Source organism: Carassius gibelio, chromosome A20 (genome assembly GCF_023724105.1).
Source record: "Carassius gibelio isolate Cgi1373 ecotype wild population from Czech Republic chromosome A20, carGib1.2-hapl.c, whole genome shotgun sequence".
NCBI classification, from domain to species: domain Eukaryota; kingdom Metazoa; phylum Chordata; class Actinopteri; order Cypriniformes; family Cyprinidae; genus Carassius; species Carassius gibelio.
This window is the reverse complement of record NC_068390.1, coordinates 9,074,073-9,094,587: the sequence shown is the minus strand read 5'-3', so window position 1 is coordinate 9,094,587 and position 20,515 is coordinate 9,074,073. Positions and strand designations below refer to the sequence as shown.

At 39.2% G+C, this 20,515-nt stretch overlaps 1 protein-coding gene and 1 pseudogene across 1 annotated transcript; both read right to left on the bottom strand.

Moving 5' to 3' along the window:
* Positions 1 to 697: 697 nt before the first annotated feature.
* Positions 698 to 2,713, bottom strand: LOC127938945 (alpha-1-antitrypsin homolog). The gene is made up of 5 exons (XM_052535873.1): positions 2,593 to 2,713; positions 1,747 to 2,427; positions 1,370 to 1,640; positions 1,116 to 1,263; positions 698 to 1,010 (listed from the first exon to the last, which is right to left on the bottom strand). Exons 2-5 carry the CDS (start codon positions 2,417 to 2,419, stop codon positions 822 to 824), a joined length of 1,281 nt encoding a protein of 426 aa, XP_052391833.1. The 5' UTR covers positions 2,420 to 2,427; positions 2,593 to 2,713; the 3' UTR covers positions 698 to 821.
* Positions 2,714 to 7,099: 4,386 nt separating this feature from the next.
* On the bottom strand, positions 7,100 to 20,434 carry LOC127938193 (uncharacterized; annotated as a pseudogene).
* Between the last annotated feature and the right edge of the window lie 81 nt (positions 20,435 to 20,515).

Genomic DNA, 20,515 nt, shown 5'->3' with positions numbered 1-20,515 from the left:
TTTGCACTTTTGATATCTTAGAAGAAACACACGTGCCTCAGCCTGATGTGTGGGATTTATGGAGGACGTGTTATTGATTGAGCACACTATCCTGGAGCAGTGGCTCTATCATAAGGTTAAAGGCCAGAGAGGGGAATGAACCAGAGGTTATATCATCCTTTCCTCTGTTGTGCAACCTAAAACCCTTAGAGTAGCTTATTTGGAGACAAACATAAATTGCTGCCAGCCTTCTGGTTTTTATTTTTTTGTGAAGTTTAAAAATTTGGATTATTATATCTATTTATGCATTTTTTTTTTTTTTTTAAGGTTTGAGATTCAAAAAATCATATATATTTATATGGTGTTGTTTTATCTCAATGCATTTGAACTCCAATGTTGAGTGTTGAGTCCAATGTTGAGTCCAATGTTTGAGACCACTTTGAAAATCTGGGAACCAAAAACTAGAAATAAAGTTTTAGGATTTTGCATCATTCTTTCTATAATTTACTTAGGGTTCTAGACCCCAATCACGACATACTGCCTTCTGAGCATTCTGTGAAGTCCAGTATCTCTCAACTGTGCTCCAGGGACTAGATGAAGCCTTTCAGGAAAAGATCAGTTTTGCAAACCAAAATGTCTGTCATTAATTTGCATAACTACTGAGGAGTAGCACTGAGACAACAACAGAAAGCGTTACAGAAGTCACTACCACCACTGATACACTCAAACTCTTGCTATAAGAGTTCAATCAAACCAGTTTATTGCAGTTTACAATGAGGAGATCTACATAATGATTAGTAGCCTTATACAGACTGCCAGCAAGTTCTTTTTGGAGTTGGACCTCACACTGTTGGATTGGTGATCTTGCCCATGAAGAGGATGCTCTTGGTGGTGTCCTCTACAATCAGTACCAAGAAAGGTCGGTTGAGTATCACAGAGTCTGGCAGGGACATAGGCATGATTTCTATTGTGGTTGCAGCCGCTGCCTCTGTGCCCTTCTCATCCACGCTGAGGACTGCCTTATGGACAACCTGGAGATTGGGCCCAAAAGGTTAACATCACTTAGTAGAGTTTTTTCTGAATCTTAAGGTCTAGCAACCATCAGTGGTGCTACACAAGTTAACAAGTACACGTACCCGTGACACCTTGACTTTGACCTCTTCTGTCATCCCAGAAAGATCTGCTGCGTCACTGAATGCATCAGTCACTCCCATGTCCTGCAGAATGCCTTTCAGTTCGGAAGTTGCAGAGATTGAGAACTTGGGCATAAACAGGTCAACAGAGCTGCAGGGCAGAAAAGTCAAATGTTGTATGACAGATACTATGTTGTATGGGTCATTTTCAAGGTGGTCAGAGGTCAACCAATACATGGATTTAAATAGTTTACTACCTTCTGAAGAGTTTATCATGCCAGCTCTTAAGATGGTGTCTGCTGATGGATTCTTCAACCTCCTTCATCTTCTCTTCCTCAGGAAGAACAATCATCATGGAGGTATTGCCTTTGTAGGGCACCATCATGACAGTAGTTTGGTTGACAGGGTCTTGATAGATTTCATAGCGACCGGTTCTTTTCATCATATCAACTTGCACGGTGGTGTCCTTGTCCACTTTGAAGTCAGCTTTGTGGGTCAGTTGTGCATCAAATGGTTTATCCCACTTCCCTATCAGGACAAATTGGAAGAACTTCAGGTCAGCATCGACCAACATCAAACCAAGATTCATTTCATGAATATCATTAAATGAAAGATAAGGTGGGGGTTTTTTTACCTCTAAAGTACATATAGTTGATCAGCATCATCACTGTATTGGCGTCCAGGTCCTTCACCATATTGGTTATCTTGTCATGGGTTTTCTTGGCGATGAACTTGTTAATCTCTTCTGCAGCAATTTCAGGCTTGGAGAAGTCAACCTTGAAGGCTTCGCTCTTATAGTAGTGCTGAACGTCCTTCAGGAACTGGTCAACCACTTTGAAGTCTTCTCTGACGGCCACACCAGCGCCTGTCTCCAGCTGCATAGCTTCTTGACTGTGGCCCAGCATGTGAATCAAGTGTTCATAACCCTCATTGACCTGTGAAGCCTGCAACTCACTGTAACCCAAACTGCTGTATATCTGTGAAAGCGTGCTGCCCTTGGCACCTACAGCAAGCATGCTCAAAGCCATTGAGATACTGACTGGGGAGAAGAAAATATTCTTGCCCTCGGCATCAGGATGTAATGCAAGTTTCTTGTAGAGGGAGAAGGCGAAGTCAGCGTTGTGTTGAGCAAGCAGAGAGCAGCCATGCTCCCCATCATGGTGTGGGTGGGCTTCATCCTTCCCGTGGTGGAGATGGTGGTAGTGATCAGCTGTGTGGCCTTCGTGGTCATGGTCATCGTGGGGTGCAGCCCAGGCCATTGCTACCAGCAGGGCAGCGAACACACTGTAATAAATCTTTCCCCACATTTTTTCACCTGTGTTTTATGACCAGAGGGTACAGAGTTTCACAAACAGATCTTGAAATGTGTGACACAAATCTTAGATTTTGCATTACACACAGTAGCAATTTCACTTTTTCTGGTTCTACAGTAATTCAGTTCAATCACGGCACTTCTGGAGAAACAATTACTGTCACTTACCATCAAAGTCCTCTTGACGGGAGACTGCTCGGATGGAATGGAGTCAATTTATAGTCCTTCAGATATCAGTTGAGTAAATCTTTAAATATTTACCCGTTTCCACCCCCGTTCTGTGAACATAATCGCTAGTGATTAGCTGTTGCTCTACATTCAGTGATGCAACCAAGTTTTGGACTTCAGTGTCACAGGTTTCCAATACCTAAATTGTGTGTGTGTGCATGTCTGCTGGTTGATGGGATTTAGATTTAAAAAAAAAGAAACTTGTCAATTACCATTTTATTGATATGACTGTCTACTCAAACGGTTGATCAAAAAGGTCTTCACATCTTAATCTTTTTCTTTCTTTCTTTCTTTCTTTCTTTCTTTCTTTCTTTCTTTCTTTCTTTCTTTCTTTCTTCCTGATGATGATGATCAAAAATAAGAAGTCTTACCTTTTTTCTTTTTTTACATTGTTTAATGTAAATAACAAAATGTTGCTGTGTTGGAAACTCTTTTTGTAGTATGAATAATTTTTGCCTTCAAAACCTCTAACTTCATCATATTCAATAAAAAATCTCAAAGATAGCATTGGATTTCCCCTTTCTTTTAAATCGGGTTTCATCCACTCTATGTGAGAGACACCATCACTCAACCTATGATATACTGTACTGTTAGAGAAGGGTGCTTAAAATGAATGCCCTCACATGAGACAACACCGATCATTCTCCTTCGAGGGGTACAGCTGGCTTACCTGGAGAACATATAGTGAACAACATACTTATCAAACAAGTATACTCTAAAGTATATGTTTTTTTTTGTTTGTTTGTTTTTTTTTTTTTTTTTTCAAAGCAAACTATGGGAGTCGGATCCCTGCAAAACTGTCAAAGGGAGAAGGGAAATCAATGTTTTAGACAATGCACAATGTCACCTTCTCTCCATTTTATTGGCATGTTTACAACAGTTGAATTCAAAATGAAGCTTCTTGAGCTTGTTGTTTACAGAGATGCAATTGGCCACAAACAGAATGTCTGACTTAAGACAGCTCCTTCTGTACTGGATTAGATTGAAATACACAGTGGGGTCTAAATGTCTGACACCACTGGTTCTAGAAAGTTTCTTTCTTTCTTTCTTTCAGCATAACACACTCACTGAGAATTTATGGATTTACTAGTATTTTATATGTTTCACTTTTAAGGCAGTGGAATTTACAAAGGCCGTATGAGGTCTTTTTCAGTCTTGTTTTTCTTGTTTTCAAGACTTTTGTGATGTGTAATCACTGTATTTCACTAACCGTTTCTCTAGTCAACATCTGTCAAACTTTACTGTACAATGCAGATGTCTCTGTCCCCCAAGTCGGATGGAAGTGAACACCTGATGCTTGTAACCTGATTGTGAATGGTCCAAAGAGAATCTTGTGCTTCAGCTGAAAAAAAAGTTGTAATGTAATCAATTTTCTTATTTTATAAATGGCCTAGAAATAGACCTATATATATATTATTTATTATATTTTATTTTTTTATTGAAATGTTGCCACTGGGACATATTTCCAATGAGCCTAGGTTGCAATACAATGTTAAGTAGCTCGGCCTGCCCTCTAACTGACCCTTTGCGGTGCCTCCAGCTTTCTGGGAGGTTCCTGGTTCACAACTGCACTTGCAATCAGCATTACGCTTAAGATAATAATGAGCGAGGTTTGTTTTGTAAGAGTCTTCTGTAGGTTATAGATGGTCAGGAAGGTGCATGTATGCACCAGCAAAATAAAACTATTTTTAATCTCTTGATAGCTCACTGCTGCACAGAAACCACAGCTAAGGGTATACGTAACTGTCCAAACTCCTCTTCGGATCGTTTTCCAAGGGAAATGTTGAAAGAGACTGACATTGATTAGTGGCCCTGACCTTGACAGCAAACAAACACATTCTCAGAAATTGTTGGCTTTGCTGTCGAGAGAGCTCAAATCTCACCCAGTCCATGCTTAGTCGTACATATTTGAACAGTTTGGCTTGTTCTATCGCCCCCAGATCCACACACACTGTTTGATTGCTCGGATAGTCTCTCTTTAGGCTCAGTATTAGTGCATAGATTCAGGCAAATTTATGTCATCAAAAAGTGGTCATATCATGAAAAGTCCAATTTCACTTGCCAAAATAACGATCTATGAATAAGTTACAATGAGGTAATAGAAAGCAAATATATATTATTAATCCTAAACATCACAAGAAGATGCTAGCTGGCATATGAAGTTATATATTATGTTATGTCATAACAATTATGTTATGGCAAACGTTTGCCAAAATTGTACTGTTTCTGGATCAAAAAAAAGAAAAAGAAATTGTAAAGAAAAGAAAAAGTGTCTCACATTTAAGTAATAAGTTATCATGTGCATGTATGTGATTCTGATATTGAAAAATAATCCCAGAAACCATTGCTATGACCTTAATGTAAAAAATAAATAAAATAAATAAATAAATAAAAACTCTCCATCCTCCATCTGGATGGACAAAGATAAATTTTGATTGTTAATAAAATTAATTCAGTACCACAAACCATTGATGAAAACATATTTCATTAATAATAAAATAATTAATGATTGTTTTGCTCAATATGTGTACTATGCATTTTTATGAATATAAGAAGAAAGCTCCACATTTTGTATTTAGCTTAGCAACATGCTAACTCTGTTGGAATCACTTGTGAGTGGAGAGCTGTTTGTGTTGTGCACAGCTGCTTTTCTATAGATGTTTAATCTGTCGGTTATATTCCAATTCCTTATTTTAGGATATTACTACCTTAGAAGGCAGCTGCCTATTTAGGAAGAGGGGGAGCTCACTGATTTTTGGAACAGACCTTGTTTATGCATATTTGATTACATATTGTTTTGTGAACCTTTTATGATGTAAAGCAAGATTTGCAATTTGTTATTGAAGGATGAGGGAACACCAACTACTGTAAACTACTACTAAACCTTGTTTCTCGTGGCACATGCAAGGACAGTTGTGTATGCTAGATTTATTAAAGGTACAGCAGCAAATACATATATACATAAAAACCCATTTCTGGGTTTTAGGATTAATTTCTGCAGCACTCAATAAATATTATTGATTATTGACCAAAATCAAATCATGGAATCGTCAGACCTTGCTGACACAAAGTTCTGGATTTTGTGTCAATAGACAAAACCGTTTTCGCATACCACAGCAACGAATTTGAGGCATGATGCCAAAATGACACTTGAGGCTGTATCTCTGCAATGCTTTGGCAAATTGACACCAAACTTTCTGTGTGTCATTGTCAAGTCACACAGAGCACACCACATTTGACAATAAATTATGCTACTAGATGTTGTATTTTTTTCAGCCATTATGTCTAAAAGAATCTTAAAATGGTTTAAAATGTGTAATATATTGCTATATAGGGTTTAATAGACTGAGAAAATCCAAGTGAGGACACATAAGGATGCAGTTGGCGATCATCCAGAGGAACAGAAGCACGTGTAGCTCTTTCACCTCTTTAGGTCAACTAGTAAGGTCCAGACCCCCCTTCCTAAAACACACAAGAAGCAATCATTCAACTATTAAAATGTAGTACTTTACATATTATGCAATAGTTCATATCAAAGCATTGTGTAAGGAACTGCACAAAAATAAGTCTTTATTAATCAAAAATCTGCACCCATGATTATTATTTTATTTTAAATCCTAAAAGTGGTTGCTGTTTTACTGCCCCTAATGTTCATTACACGTGGAAACTGAATGTGTAATGCATGTAAATTTTTTGGAGCTTTGCAAAAATGTAGGTAGAGGCATGCATTTCCAATGACCATAGCTTGTTTCATAACTACTTTCAACTAAACAATGAAATAACATGTATGTAGTATATAATCCATACCTCTTTGTATGTGAAACTGTCGGCTCTCCAGTTATTCTATCTAAAACTCTTCAATTCAAAACACTGTTTTGCTCATATCAGTCATTATCTGATAGACCATCCTACATTGCACAGGGGAAAAGGTCCTCTCCGATTTGATCCTTATCTAGACCATTTTTCCACTGGAGGCACAAATGCATCATCAACACCATCAATGTGAGTCAGATTCAGTGCATCTGAGTAAATACGGTAGCACTTTATTTTACAGTCCTGTTCCTTATGTACATACTATGTACTTATTATAGTAATTACAATAACTATGTAATAACTAAGTACTAACCCTGAACCTACCCCTAAACCTAACCCTACCCCATGTAGTTACCTTGTATTACCATAACATTCTTAGATAAATACACTGTAAGTACACTATAAGTACATGTTAGTACACGTACTGTAAAATAAAGTTCAACCCTAAATACTGTCCTTCGTTTTAAATGAACAGCCCAAGACCAAATGTTCATCACTATATAATACAGCTATATATTTACCAGACTGTTTCATCTGCAAAGAGTATGTGAGAGTTCTAATGCACAGTCCCTTTGGGACACATGGATGTCTGCACTTTTATCATCACCTGACCTAATCAATACATTTGTGTGCTTTAACTGCCTCTTTGTCTCACAAAAAAATTACTGGCAAACTCTATTCCCTTTGCATCCATAATTGTATTTAATTCAAGGCCGACATTTGACTGTAGTTTATTTTCATGTTTCAGCACTTATATGTAGTTATATCTGTCCTCTTCATCTGATCCCAGCACTTACATAACATAAACAGCATGTTTTGAAACCTCTGAAAAGTTACCAATGTCCTCCAGGCTTCCCATCGAGCCTTTCTTCCATGCTAAAGAGTCACAACACTGCCTCCAAGTGGATTCTGACAGGGATTGCCCATTTGACCAGCTGGAACTCTTCATGGTGACGAAATGTTCAGACAGAGCAGCTAAACTCACAGGGTTGTCTGAAGGACAGGCAGACTCTGACTCTGAGCTGAGCTCTTGGTCTCCAGTATAGTAGGTTTGTTCATCTTGGCTGGTCTCAGAAGAGTTATGAAGTCCTCTCAAAGCTTCAGCAGAGATATTATATATAACACGCACCTAACTGAATCAGTCCACATCTGCCTCATCTTTCAATGAAATTTGGTGTGCCTAGAGAAGAATCTGTTGATGCACTGTCCTTTTGAAATTGTCTGTGTGTGTGTGTGTTCATTTTCAAGAAATAAATATATCCCCACCTCATTATGGCCTGGACAACATTCAAGAAACCGGGCTACATAAGTGATGACAGACTGCTCATCTGGTTAATGCACTGCAAGATCTAGTGTACAAAAATAAATAATAAATAAATAAACAAAACATCAAATTATCATTCATAAATGCTTAATGTTATAGCTGGGGTCCAGTGTCACTCGATTATGAATTCCAGCCTAACTCAATTCTGCCTTTTTTTTTGTTATCACGGTTACAAAGCTAAAAAGCAACACAACAATTTGCCATCAGATTCTCAGGAAATATGACTGGTAAATGTCTTCAGAAATAAAGAAATGAGCGGGCCCAGAATTTTACTGCAGAACTCATGTGTTTTCATTACATGTTTATTTCTGAAGTGTGAAAGCAGGTCATACAGCAATTAAGTGCATTCCCCTAGAAGGCACAAACAATACACATCTATTCTTCAAAGAAAGTGAATGGTTTGTTTGTGTGTTACCATCTGGATCCAGCAGTGGAGGAATCCCCAGCCACTCATTTGCTGCTGTGTAGGCTGTCTCCATATTTAGTCTGGGCTCAGAAGACAAAGCTTTCCCCATGTTCACAAACTGAGGGCAGAAGAATTTAACCAGAGCCAAGAAATGCCAATCCACTCCTACAGCTTATACCAAAATCATGAATTTCTTCCCCATATCTGAAGGTAAAGTAAAAGGCGAAATTAATCATGGAATTCAGAGATTACCCTAAAACAGTTTGTTCCAAACCAAAATCATGGTCGTGCTTCTGTGGAAGTCAATTTTTGTTTTCCATGAAATTAAATTGAACAGAGACAAAAAAATAAATAAATAATAATAATAATAATAATAATAAAAATACTATACAAATATCATAAAAGTGGCCCATGCAAAGGTTTCTGATAGCTAACAGACCAAAATGTGTTATATTTACTGAACATCTCAACATCCAACTAAGACATCCACCTTACATGAGAGATCATACTGATTCTGTTCCTGAGTTCAACTCACTTTTCATGATCTTCATTTACACTGTAAAACATTATTTGAGGAGTCAACTAAAAATAATTTGTTACCTGCTGCCAAAAAATGTTAAGTTATCTTGACAACGCATTTCTTGTTGAAACAACTTCCCATTAGAGTGGAATTAGTTCAGCTAACAATTTTGTTTAAATTGACTTGGGACTATTATTTCCAGTAAATTTAAATCATGTTGTGTCAACTGTGATTTTTTTTTATATATATAAATTTCATTTATTTAATGATAGAGGCAACACATTCATTCACATTTAAATTGAACAAGCAATATGCTGACAATTAAAAAAAAATATAATAATAATAATAATAAACACACTTAAAGATCTGAACCAACACTTCCATTCCTCAGATCAAAACCACAGGGATTATTATTTATTCCATACCGCAATATGAAAATCAAAAGGTTAAACAATGCATATCGACCCTTTACATGCACTCCCCCAACCATAGTGCAAGTAATTGGTCAAAATGAGAAACCAAGATATTACAGTATATGTATAAGGCAAAAACAATCACATTTAATAACAAAAAATGAGTGAACTGTACTTCTGTATAATAAAATATGAACAGAATGCACATGGAAGCACAAACATCTGAACCGTCAGATTCTAAATTTCATAGTACAACATGACCACACATAAGTGTCAACTTCAGAAAGATCTTGAAAGTTTCCAAACTCTCCCCCATCTTAATGCTATTTAGTGGTCATAAAATAACAAAACAGAAAAAGGAAAGCAAAAGCACTTGTCAATTTGAAAGAAAATGTGTACATTACTGTATAGGAAAGTGAGACGTGAAACAACATTTGTTTTCATGATAACATGCATATTCCAAGTCATAAAACTTTAATGTGCATTCTAAAATGTAGCGAAAGGCTCAAAATAATCTAAAGTTCATTAAAAAAAAAACCACTTTTTATGAAAGAGCATGCTGTTTATAGCTAAGTATGGTGACCAATACTCGGAATTGGTGCCCTGCATTTAACCCATCCAAAGTGCACACACACACACACCGTGAACACGCGTACACCGCGAACACATACCCGGAGCAGTGGACAACCATTTATGTTGCGGCTCCCAGGGTGCAGTTGCGGGTTCGGTACCTTGCTCAAGGACACCTCGGTCGTTGTGTTGAGGGTGGAGAGAGCGATGTACATTCACTCCCCTTCACCTACAATTCCTGCCGCTGCGCCGAGCACATGGTGGGAGCAGCTGTTCTTCACAAGTTTTTGCAGAGCCTCAATGGTGTATTTCATGCGCTTGAGGCGGTGGATGTCCACTGCATACAGACCCATTAGGAGTCCAAAAACCTTTGGGATGTGGGAGATGTCAGTGATAAAAGGATGTCCAATGAGAGCAATGTTGGTTATTCCTTGGGAAGGAATATGTTCCTATATGCACTATATGTTCTGCAGTAAAATTCTGGGCCCGCTCATGTGTTTTTACATTTAAAGTTGTATTAAAGGTGTTTGTTTTGTTAAACGGACAGCTACCAATAAATTAAGATTTTCATTCACCCTCAAGTAGAAGATATTTAGAAAAATGTTACAAACATTCAAAATAACTTCCTGTATTATACTTTTAAAAACGTATATATATATATATATATATATATATATATATATATAAGATTTTTTTTAATCTAGATTAATCTCACTGTGATCTTGAAATGAATCTAGATTAATCTAGATTAAAATGGCTCATTCAGTTCTGCCGACGGCATTCAGAATATGTGTTACCCAAATAAAACTGACAAACAGTAAGTCTTTGAGAAGGGGTTTATCAAGCTAGATGGTGCATTAGAACATACGTAACGCAAACGGACTGCATACACACTGCAGACGGAGTATGTGTGAAACAGGCGTGAGCAGGGCTGTAGCTGTATGTGTGAAACAGGCGTGATCAGGGCCGTAGCTAGGGTCAGCGGGGCCCTGGTGAAGGTTGTACCAGTGGGCCCTGTTTGAAATTGTTTAATTTGTATGTTGGTTCATTTGTATTTATTTGTGCTATTTGCACAATGTTTACGTTTTTTTTTTTTTTTTTTTCAAGTTTGTAGGTGTCAAGGTACAGAAACCAAATAATTAAATGTAAAATAGCACTGGATAGTCTTCAATGTAAAAATGAAATATACAATCAAACCTACATTTATTCAGACACCTTCAACATTTCTCACATTATTACAGTTTTGCTATATATATATATATATATATATATATATATATATATATATATATATATATATATATATATATATATATATATATTAAAAATATATCTGGTGTCTGAATAATTTTTGGTTTTCTTTTAAAATTTAGTAATTCAGTCAAGAGCACTGAGTGATTTTCATTTTCTTGGATTAACATTACAGCAGCCAGTAGCTAAATTAGGCGCGGTCACTTTAAGAGACGATGAACGCATCCAATATAATACACATCTCATTTTTTCCTTAACTGTTTACTTTCACTTAAGAAATAACTGACAGTTTTTTCGAGCATAATTTCCAAGGTGTATATTTTGACATATTCAATATTCAAGTGTTTTGAGATGCCTTTCTTTACGTGAGTCCTGAACACCAGAATACCGCTAGTACTGAATTGGGCTCTTTCACATCTTTTTGTTTGTTCAAACTGCGATTTGCATTTGTTCGTTCGGGTGCAGGAGGAACTTCGAGGTGAACTTCGCGGAAGAGAGCTCGGTTCAGTGTCGCTGTCCGTGATAAGCGGCTCTCTCTCTCCCCACCGAACACAGCGCGAGTGACCAGCCTTTTCGCGTCTTGTGTTTGGATGCTTTAATGTTTAAATCGACAAGCGGTACGGCTTAAAAAGACGTGAAAAAGATAAGCTTTCGTGACGATGCACAGCAGTGGCCCGTCAACTGTCCTGAGCATCTATTTAGGCTGTCCTCAGCGAGTCTGTTAAAAAGGCCCGCTGTAAACAAGTGTTAGTGTTTGGTAGAAATAGCCTGCACGAGTAGGTGAAAGCAAATGTACTCGAGGCTTTCTCAAGTGTTGGTGTTGTGTGCGTATGTTAGATGAACCAAGTAAGTTTATTTATGTACTTCAGCTTTTGATAGCTGTGACCCTTCTGAATTTTAGTTGATATTCATTGTTTAAGGTACTTTAAATGCAATTACTGGTTGTCATCACACATTCTAATGTAGTGTATATTGCTACCTTCTTTGTATGAATTTACCTACTTTATTGATTTGTTTATACTAATTTGTTGTTATATCTTTTGTTAAAGACCACACCCAGATGGAAACACCAATGTAATGTCTTCAACATTTGTGAATTGTTGTGAAGAAAATAAATGCATCAAAGACTTAACCTGCATCTTTATGTCTCTTACCGGACATCTGTGGTGAACTAGTCCCCCCACTGGCAACCCCAACTGGTCTAGTTATACCAGTTTTCTTTATGGTCCTTCGAGCCGGAGGTAGAGTTTTCCACAGTTATGGAGATGCATCCATCAGATGATGTTCCTGTTGAGCGGCCCAGGAGACAATCATCTCTGCCTGCGCACTTGCAGGATTATGACTTGACTGGCTACAATCTACAAAGATCCTTATCACCACCTAGCTATTCCCATGAAACCCCCTGTGCTGTGTCACCTGAGGAGGATGTCAGGATGGACACCCCACATGTAGCAGCACATCACAGTGACTATCACAGTCCTCAACAGTGGTATGTAGCAGATCGATGGGATCAGCAGGTTGAAACCTTGAGAGAAGAAAATGCTGATTTAAGGAGACAACAAAGTGGCCTGATTACTACAGCTCAGCAGCTGAAGGAGGAAAGAGATGATCTTAAGCAGGCCAACGCCAAGTTTACATCTCAGATGTCTCAGCTACAAGCGGAGGTGAAACAATTGTTAAGTTGGCAGAATCAGTCACAGCCTCCTCAGGCATTGTCTACCTTTTCTGTACCTTGTCAGTCCGAAGCCCAAGACCGCCCTAAACCAGTTCCAGCCCCAAGACAGCCAAGAGTAGCTGAACCTGTAGCAAATTCAAACAATGCCCAAGCCTCTTACAATGCATCGCAAGATAGTAGTTCAGCAGAAAGTGTGGAGAGCTATGGGGGTTCTAGCAGTCAAGAAAGTTTGTCCTCTTCTGTTGAGGGCATGAGAAATCTGTCCCTGAGCTCATCCAGGAAGAAGAATGTTAATATCAGTCCAGCAATTGTTAGACAAATTTGTCGGAGAAAGAGTGGAGGAACTCAAGCCGAGAATGTAAGAAGTTATGTTCGCTCTGGATCTCCACAATCTTCTTCCAGATGGCACAGCTTGTCTTCTAGGAGCAAGAGACGGCACCACCACTCTCTGAGTCCAACTACTGACCAGGAAAGAGTATATCGTGGCCCTACTCCTACAATTCCTGACCTGATTTACCCAAACCCCAGAGAGTTTACACGGCTTAAGATTGCTTTAGAAAACATTCTACCAGCTGATGCTATAGAACGCTTTAAATTTCATATCCTGCTAGAACATCTCAAGGTTGAAGAGGCTCAGTTAATTGCTGAATCTTACAGTAGTTCACGTCATCCTTATACCAACACTATGGATGCTCTCAATAAACAGTATGGCCAGCCACATCAGTTAGCATTACAGCGCATAGTGGAATTGATGGATGGGCCCAGCATCAGCACTGGAGATATTAAAACTTTTCGAATGTATGCTCTGAGGGTGAGATCCTTGGTGGGAATGCTGAAACAACTAGGTAAGCCTGGCATGATGGAATTAAGATGTGGCTCGCATGTCTCCAGACTTCTGAGTAAGTTGCCACATGATCTGCGTAGCAGTTTCAGAAGATTTATTTATCCATTAGATGTGAAGATTCCAACCCTCCTTAACTTAGCAGAGTGGTTCGAATATGAAATCCAAGTGCAAGAAGATTCCACAAGGTATGTAAGCCGTTCGGGCAGAGGATACTCAACCAGTTTGCCCAGGGATAGGTCAAGGAGGTTGACATCATTCAACAAGGGCACAGAGGTTCTGCTTAGCACAGAGAAATACCCTTCATCACCACCACATTCCTCAGCTGTCACTGCTAAGATCACCATGAGGAAATCTTACTGCCCTTATTGTGATAACAACAAACACACTTTGAATAACTGTGTAAATTTCTCTCAACTTTCCAAGTCTCAGAGGCAGAATTGGATTAAGGGGCACAATCGATGCTGGTGCTGTGGACGGGGCCATAGATCATCAGAGTGTAACCTTAAAATGCGCTGCAAAACATGCAATGGTCGTCACTTGCTTGTTCTTCATGATGTTAATATATGGAACAAGGAGAAAGTAGTGGAAGGAGAAGATCCATCTACTAGCCCTGTCTTGGGGGAGGCTGCAAATGAGGTGTTATTCATTGACAAGCCCCCAGGAAGTCGTAAGGTACTGTTGAAGATATGTAAAGTGATTCTAAGAAATGGAGATCGATCGATGACCTCTTATGCCATTCTGGATGATGGCTCCGAAAGAACCATCTTGTTAAATACTGCAGCAACCCGGGTGAAACTGGAAGGTAAGCCAGAGGACTTGCCCCTGCGTACTGTCAGACAAGAATTAAAGGTCCTGCATGGGGCGGCTGTTTCCTTTAACATTTCACCAGCCTGCCAGCCAAACAAGATGTATCGGATCAATGGAGCATTCACTGCAGCGGAGTTGGGGCTTGGAGTGCACTGTTATCCTGTCAAGGCTTTACGGAAAAGGTACCGTCATCTTAAAGGACTTCCCCTCCAAGAAATTAAAGCTGCTCATCCAGTTTTGCTCATCGGATCTGACTGCCCTCATTTAATTACCCCAGTTGAGCCAGTTCGCTTAGGTCCACCAGGGGGTCCTGCTGCAATTAGAACTCTCCTTGGATGGACAATGCAAGGACCAGTTCAAGCATTAAAGCATCTTCTTAGAGAGCAACAGTGTCTGTTCACAACAAGTTGGTCACCCTCTGCTATGTTGCATGAACAAGTTGAAAGACTCTGGCAACTGGATGTCCTTCCGTAGATGAAGCAAGGCTCATGGTAGACCAGCTGCAAAGTGTTTTAGCAGGGTGAGGATTCAAACTCAGGCAATGGGCCAGCAATACACCCTCAACCATTAGTCATCTACCAGTGGCATCCAGATCTGACAGTGCTGAGCAATGTATTGCAAAGGGTAATGCCATCAACCATGAATCAGTGCTTGGACTTCAGTGGAACTGTGAAACTGATACCTTGTCCTATAAGCTCCGTGCTGTAGAGTGCCAAGAGGTTACCATGCGCAACATCTATAAAGTGCTTGCTAGCCAATATGATCCTCTCGGCTACATTATCCCATATACCACACGAGCAAAGGTAATAGTACAGCGATTATGGGAAAAGAAGAGGGACTGGGATGATCCTAAACTACCTGAGAACTTAGTCAATGAGTGGAACAGATGGGCATGAGAGCTCTGTGGTCTACAAAAGAAAGTCTTACCCATATGCTATTGCAGTGCACCAAAGGATGATGTTTCAAGCCAGCGTGAGATCCATATCTTTTGTGACGCATCCGAGAGTGCCTATGGATCTGTTGCCTATCTTCGAACAGTAGATCAAAAGGGAGAAGTGGAGATCACCTTCATAGTGGCCAGATCAAGAGTGGCTCCTAAGAAACGTCTGTCAATACCTCGTTTAGAGCTATGTGCAGCCCTGACAGGGGCCCAGTTAGCAAAGGTCCTGCAAAATGAATTGACTTTGCCCATTCATCAAGTTTTTCTTTGGTCTGATTCCACCACAATTTTGACCTGGATTAAATCTGAATCCTGCCAATTCAAGGTTTTCGTTGGTACATAAATAACAGAGATTCAGGACCTTACCAGCTGCTGGGAATGGCGCTATGTGCATTCAGAAAGTAACCCTGCTGATGACATCACTCGAGGTAAAAGGCTGGCAGAACTTGGACCACAAAGCCGTTGGAATACGGGACCAACATACCTTCAACTCCCATCTGATCAGTGGCCGGTTCCACCGCCATCCTGTTCCATAACTGGTGATGAATTGAGAAACTCTACATTCTGTGGTCTGACTAATACTGTACTTCGTTTGTCTATCCCTGATCCAAGCCAATTTCTGACCTTCCAAGATTTATTGACTGCAACAGTAGAATCTCTTGGGGAATATGGGATCAATGTATCAGCTGAGGACTTTCAACAGGCTGAAATGGCTATCCTTCAGCAAGCTCAAGGGGAAAGCTTTCCTTCTGAGATGGCACAGCTTACGGCAGGGAAACCACTACAGACCAACAGTCGACTGCTTTGCCTCGCCCCCGAACTTGACACTCCAAGCAAACTCCTAAGGATAGGAGGTCGTCTTCACCGCTGTGAAGAGATTGAGCCCGAGTCGATGCATCCTATTATCCTTGATCCCCGGCATCCAGTCACTACCCTTCTCATTAAGGAATATGACACGAAGCTATTCCACCCAGGTCCTGAGAGAATACTGGCGGAGATGCGTAGGAAATACTGTATTCTTCAGGGTAGGGAAGCAATTCAACGTTATCAGCGCAAAGATTGTCCAGTGTGTCAGAAGTTTCACAAAACCCCACAGATACCCAGGATGGCAGACCTACTTCCTGCCAGACTACGTCTATTTAAACCTGCCTTCTATTCGACTGGCATTGACTGTTTCGGGCCATATTCCATAAAGATTGGACGTAAAAGTGAGAAGCGCTGGGGTATTCTATTCAAGTGCATGACTACACATGCTGTGTATATTGATCTTCTCCCAAGAATTGACACTGACTCCTTCCTGATGGCCCTCAGACGATTTATAGCCAGACGTGGGAAACCTTTTGAGGTTTTATGTGATCAAGGTACTAATTTTAAAGGAGGGGAAAGGGAGTTGCATCAGACATATGCTGAACTAGTTCCGGAGCTTCAGGAACAACTTGCCAGTCAGCAAATTATCTTTCGATTCAACCCGCCTCATGCCCCACATTTCGGTGGGTGTTGGGAAAGGGAAATTCGTTCCCTGAAACAGGCTCTACAGGTCACTCTGGGAACTCAACCAATACCAGAGGAAACCCTTCAAACTGTGCTCATCGAGATTGAAGGGATTCTAAATTCTAAACCCCTGGGTTATACATCATCCAATGCCTCTGATCCAGATCCTATTACTCCTAATTCGCTTCTTATGGGGCGGCCTGATTCGTCCCTTCCTCAAGTGATGTACCCCCAAAGTGAACTGTTGAGTCGACGTCGTTGGCGCCATAGCCAAATTATAGCAGATCACTTTTGGAAGCGGTTTATCAAGTTCTATTTGCCTGGTCTTCAGACTCGCAGCGAGAGTCACCCGATATCAAGGTGGGAACTACTGTTATGATTGTGGACCCTCAATTTCCCAGGGCCCTATGGCCCATTGGTCAGATCTCTCAAGTATTCCCGGGGTTTGACAATAGAATCAGGACTTTTGAAGTGAAAGTTAAGGACAAGTCTTATGTGCGACCTGTGGCAAAGGTTGTACAGCTACCTGCGATACCAGATTGAAATTGACTTGCCTTTTTATAATGTACAGATTTCCACATTCTTTAGAAATCTGGGGGTGGCTGTTAAAAAGGCCCGCTGTAAACAAGCTTTTATTTTTAAGTTTTTCTGGTGATCAGCCAGTGTTTGAATGTGATGTAGCAGCAACGTAAAGACCCTATGCTCCGCCAATTTCCAGCAGGTGGCAATGATTAGTGTTTGGTAGTAATAGCCTGCATGAGTAGGTGAAAGCAAATGTACTCGAGGCTTTCTCAAGTGTTGGCGTTGTGTGCGTATGTTAGATGAACCAAGTAAGTTTATTTATGTACTTCAGCTTTTGATAGCTTTGACCCTTCTGAATTTTAGTTGATATTCATTGTTTAAGGTATTTTAAATGCAATTACTGGTTGTCATCACACATTCTTATGTAGGTTGTTCATTTAAGTGTATATTGCTACCTTCTTTGTATGAATTTACCTACTTTATTGATTTGTTTATACTAATTTGTTGTTATATCTTTTGTTAAAGACCACACCCAGATGGAAACACCAATGTTATGTCTGCAACATTTGTGAATTGTTGTGAAGAAAATAAATGCATCAAAGACTTAACCTGCATCTTTATGTCTCTTACCGGACATCTGTGGTGAACTAGTCCCCCCACTGGCAACCCCAACTGGTCTAGTTATACCAGTTTTCTTTAGAGTCAGTTATATAAAATATCAAGGTGAAAGTCATCATAGCTTGCTTAGTATAGACCCAGCTCTCACCCCAACTATGAGAATAGATTAACGGTGATATATATATTTTTTTTTATCGCCTGATAAGAGTCTCACGTTAACGCAGCACGTTAACGCCGATAAAGGCCCATCACTTAATATATATACACATACATATATATTTGTTCTGCTGAACACAAAGAAATAAGAGGAAAATACACCCCCGGACAGGGGGAAAATGTTGCATGTTATTTTCTTTACTGGTATTCTACATGATTTCTGAATTTCATAAAATGTGACAAACCAGTGCAACATATATATATTAACTTTCTAATCCCACTATTTTAATAATGATCTGAAAATATATTGGTATAAAGAGGTATTCCTTTTAAATAATAGTCGGTTGCACTGCATGTTCCAGAGTAAAGGGTTAGTTAACCCAAAAATGCATGTTTTACTCACCCTCATGCCATCATATGTGTGTATGACTTTCTTCTTTTAAACAAATCCAATCGGATTATATAAAAAATTATCCTTGCTCTTCTAAGCTTTTTTTTAAGAGCTTTAAGCCCCAAAACAGAGCTTTTCTCCTTTAAGGATACGCTTTCTGTCCAGTGTTTTAATTTGTGCAATCTGGCAACCCTGTGTGTGCTTGCCAGTGATGTCACACATTCATGTGCACATGCTCCACAAATTCAAAGGATCAAAGCCTGAGTTGATGAAAGTTGATGAACAGCATCATGGTTCCAACAAAACCTGATTGGAGAGGTTTGGTTTTGTCAAATCGTAACTCTGAATTTGTTCAGCTACTATCGTGGTATAGGCCAAAGGACATTGTACAATGTCTAATTGTTTGCCCTTGGTTCGGACCAAATGAATCAAACTAGAGATGTGAAAGGACCCTTAGAGTGGCCTTTTATTGTGGCCAGCCTAAGGCACACCTGTGCAATAATCATGCTGTCTAATCAGCATCTTGATATGCCACACCTGTGAGGTGGATGGATTATTTCGGCAAAGGAGAAGTGCTCACTAACACATATTTAAACATATTTGTGAAAAAAAAATTGACAGAAATAGGCCTTTTGTGTACATAGAAAAAGTCTTAGATCTTTGAGTTCAGCTCATGAAAAAAGGGGGCAAAAACAAAAGTGTTGCATATATAACTTTGTTCAGTGTGTATATACATACTCTTCTTAGACAACAATACGTAATTTTACACATATTAAATCAATAAATACAAATATTTACTTACCAAATTTGTAGATTGAGTATATTTCCAAAAATTGTGAATTGAAAGTCACCAAGATTGCTAACGATTGTAAGCAAACGATTGTCAGCAACAGTCTTCACAATAAGATCTAGTAATAAGTGATATTGTTATTAAGTGGATTCACTTGTTTTTTTAAGTTAAGTGGGCAAATACTCTATTACAGTCAACTTCCAAACTAGTTGAGACAGTGACAACAAAATGTTTAGTTGAATGAACACGTGGAATTATATATGGAATAATAGACATAACAAAAAAGTGTGAAACAACTGAAAATATGTCATATTCTAGGTTCTTCTTTTGCTTTGATTACTGCTTTGCACACTCTTGGCTTTCTCTTGATGAGCTTCAAGAGGTAGTCACCTGAAATGGTCTTCTAACAGCCTTGAAGGAGTTCCCCGAGAGATGCTTAGCACTTGTTGGCCCTTTTGCCTTCTGTCTGCGGTCCAGCTCACCCCTAAACCATCTCGACTGGGTTCAGGTCATAGTCATGAAAATAAAGAAAACTCTTTGAATGAGAAGGTGTACTGTATATATATATTTTTTTTTACAGTGTAGCTTTGTAAAAATATCAAACACGAGTCATATCAATCACTTCTATGACACTTTTGTTGTGCTTTTGCATCTTTTTGAAGCTTAAGTCTCCAATTGAAATTTCATGTAAAAGAGCAATCAGGACATTCTGTAAACTGTCTAATTTTGTCTTCCACAGACAAAAAAAGGTTAAAAACTACATTAATGTAAGTTCATTACGTAAATTTTTGAATTTTGATTTATTGTGGCTCAGTAAATTGAATTCACTTACTTTGCCATGCTTTTCTGTGCCCAGCTAAGCAGAGTCTTTATGGCTGTACTGCAGTACTTGAAATTTTGAGATGACCTTTTGCCTTTTGATATCAAAAATGTCCTCTCCAGGTGATGCTGGAGAACTACGACCTGAATAGCCTCTGCCACAAGGTAATGACAGCAGACTGAAGGTGGATGGGAACTTCTCGAGGCTTCCTGTGACCTGTTTAATCTTGGAATGGGAAAATGATTTAGCCCAGAGTAACTCACAAAATCAATCACTCACAAGAACAATGCATCTCTTTCATCACCATTACACAATGTGTGCTTTACCTGACATTACAGTGTGTAAGTAACATGCTGTCATTTCAGAACAATATAACAGGTTTAGCGCAGGTGAGAATATATAAGCATGTTCACTTTCATTTTAAGAGACATGTAGAGTTAAATAAATGAGGACGTTTGTCTTCTGTTTCTACAGAAGTTTCTACATTCACACTTTACATTTCTATTACTTTT

Coding starts and splice junctions, on each gene's coding strand:
- LOC127938945 (XM_052535873.1), bottom strand. CDS start 2,419: ATGTGGGGAAAGATTTATTACAGTGTGTTCGCTGCCCTGCTGGTAGCA. Junction 1,641..1,746: donor CAACTATATGTACTTTAGAG/GTAAAAAAACCC, acceptor TTGTCCTGATAG/GGAAGTGGGATAAACCATTT. Junction 1,011..1,115: donor TCAAAGTCAAGGTGTCACGG/GTACGTGTACTT, acceptor CCCAATCTCCAG/GTTGTCCATAAGGCAGTCCT.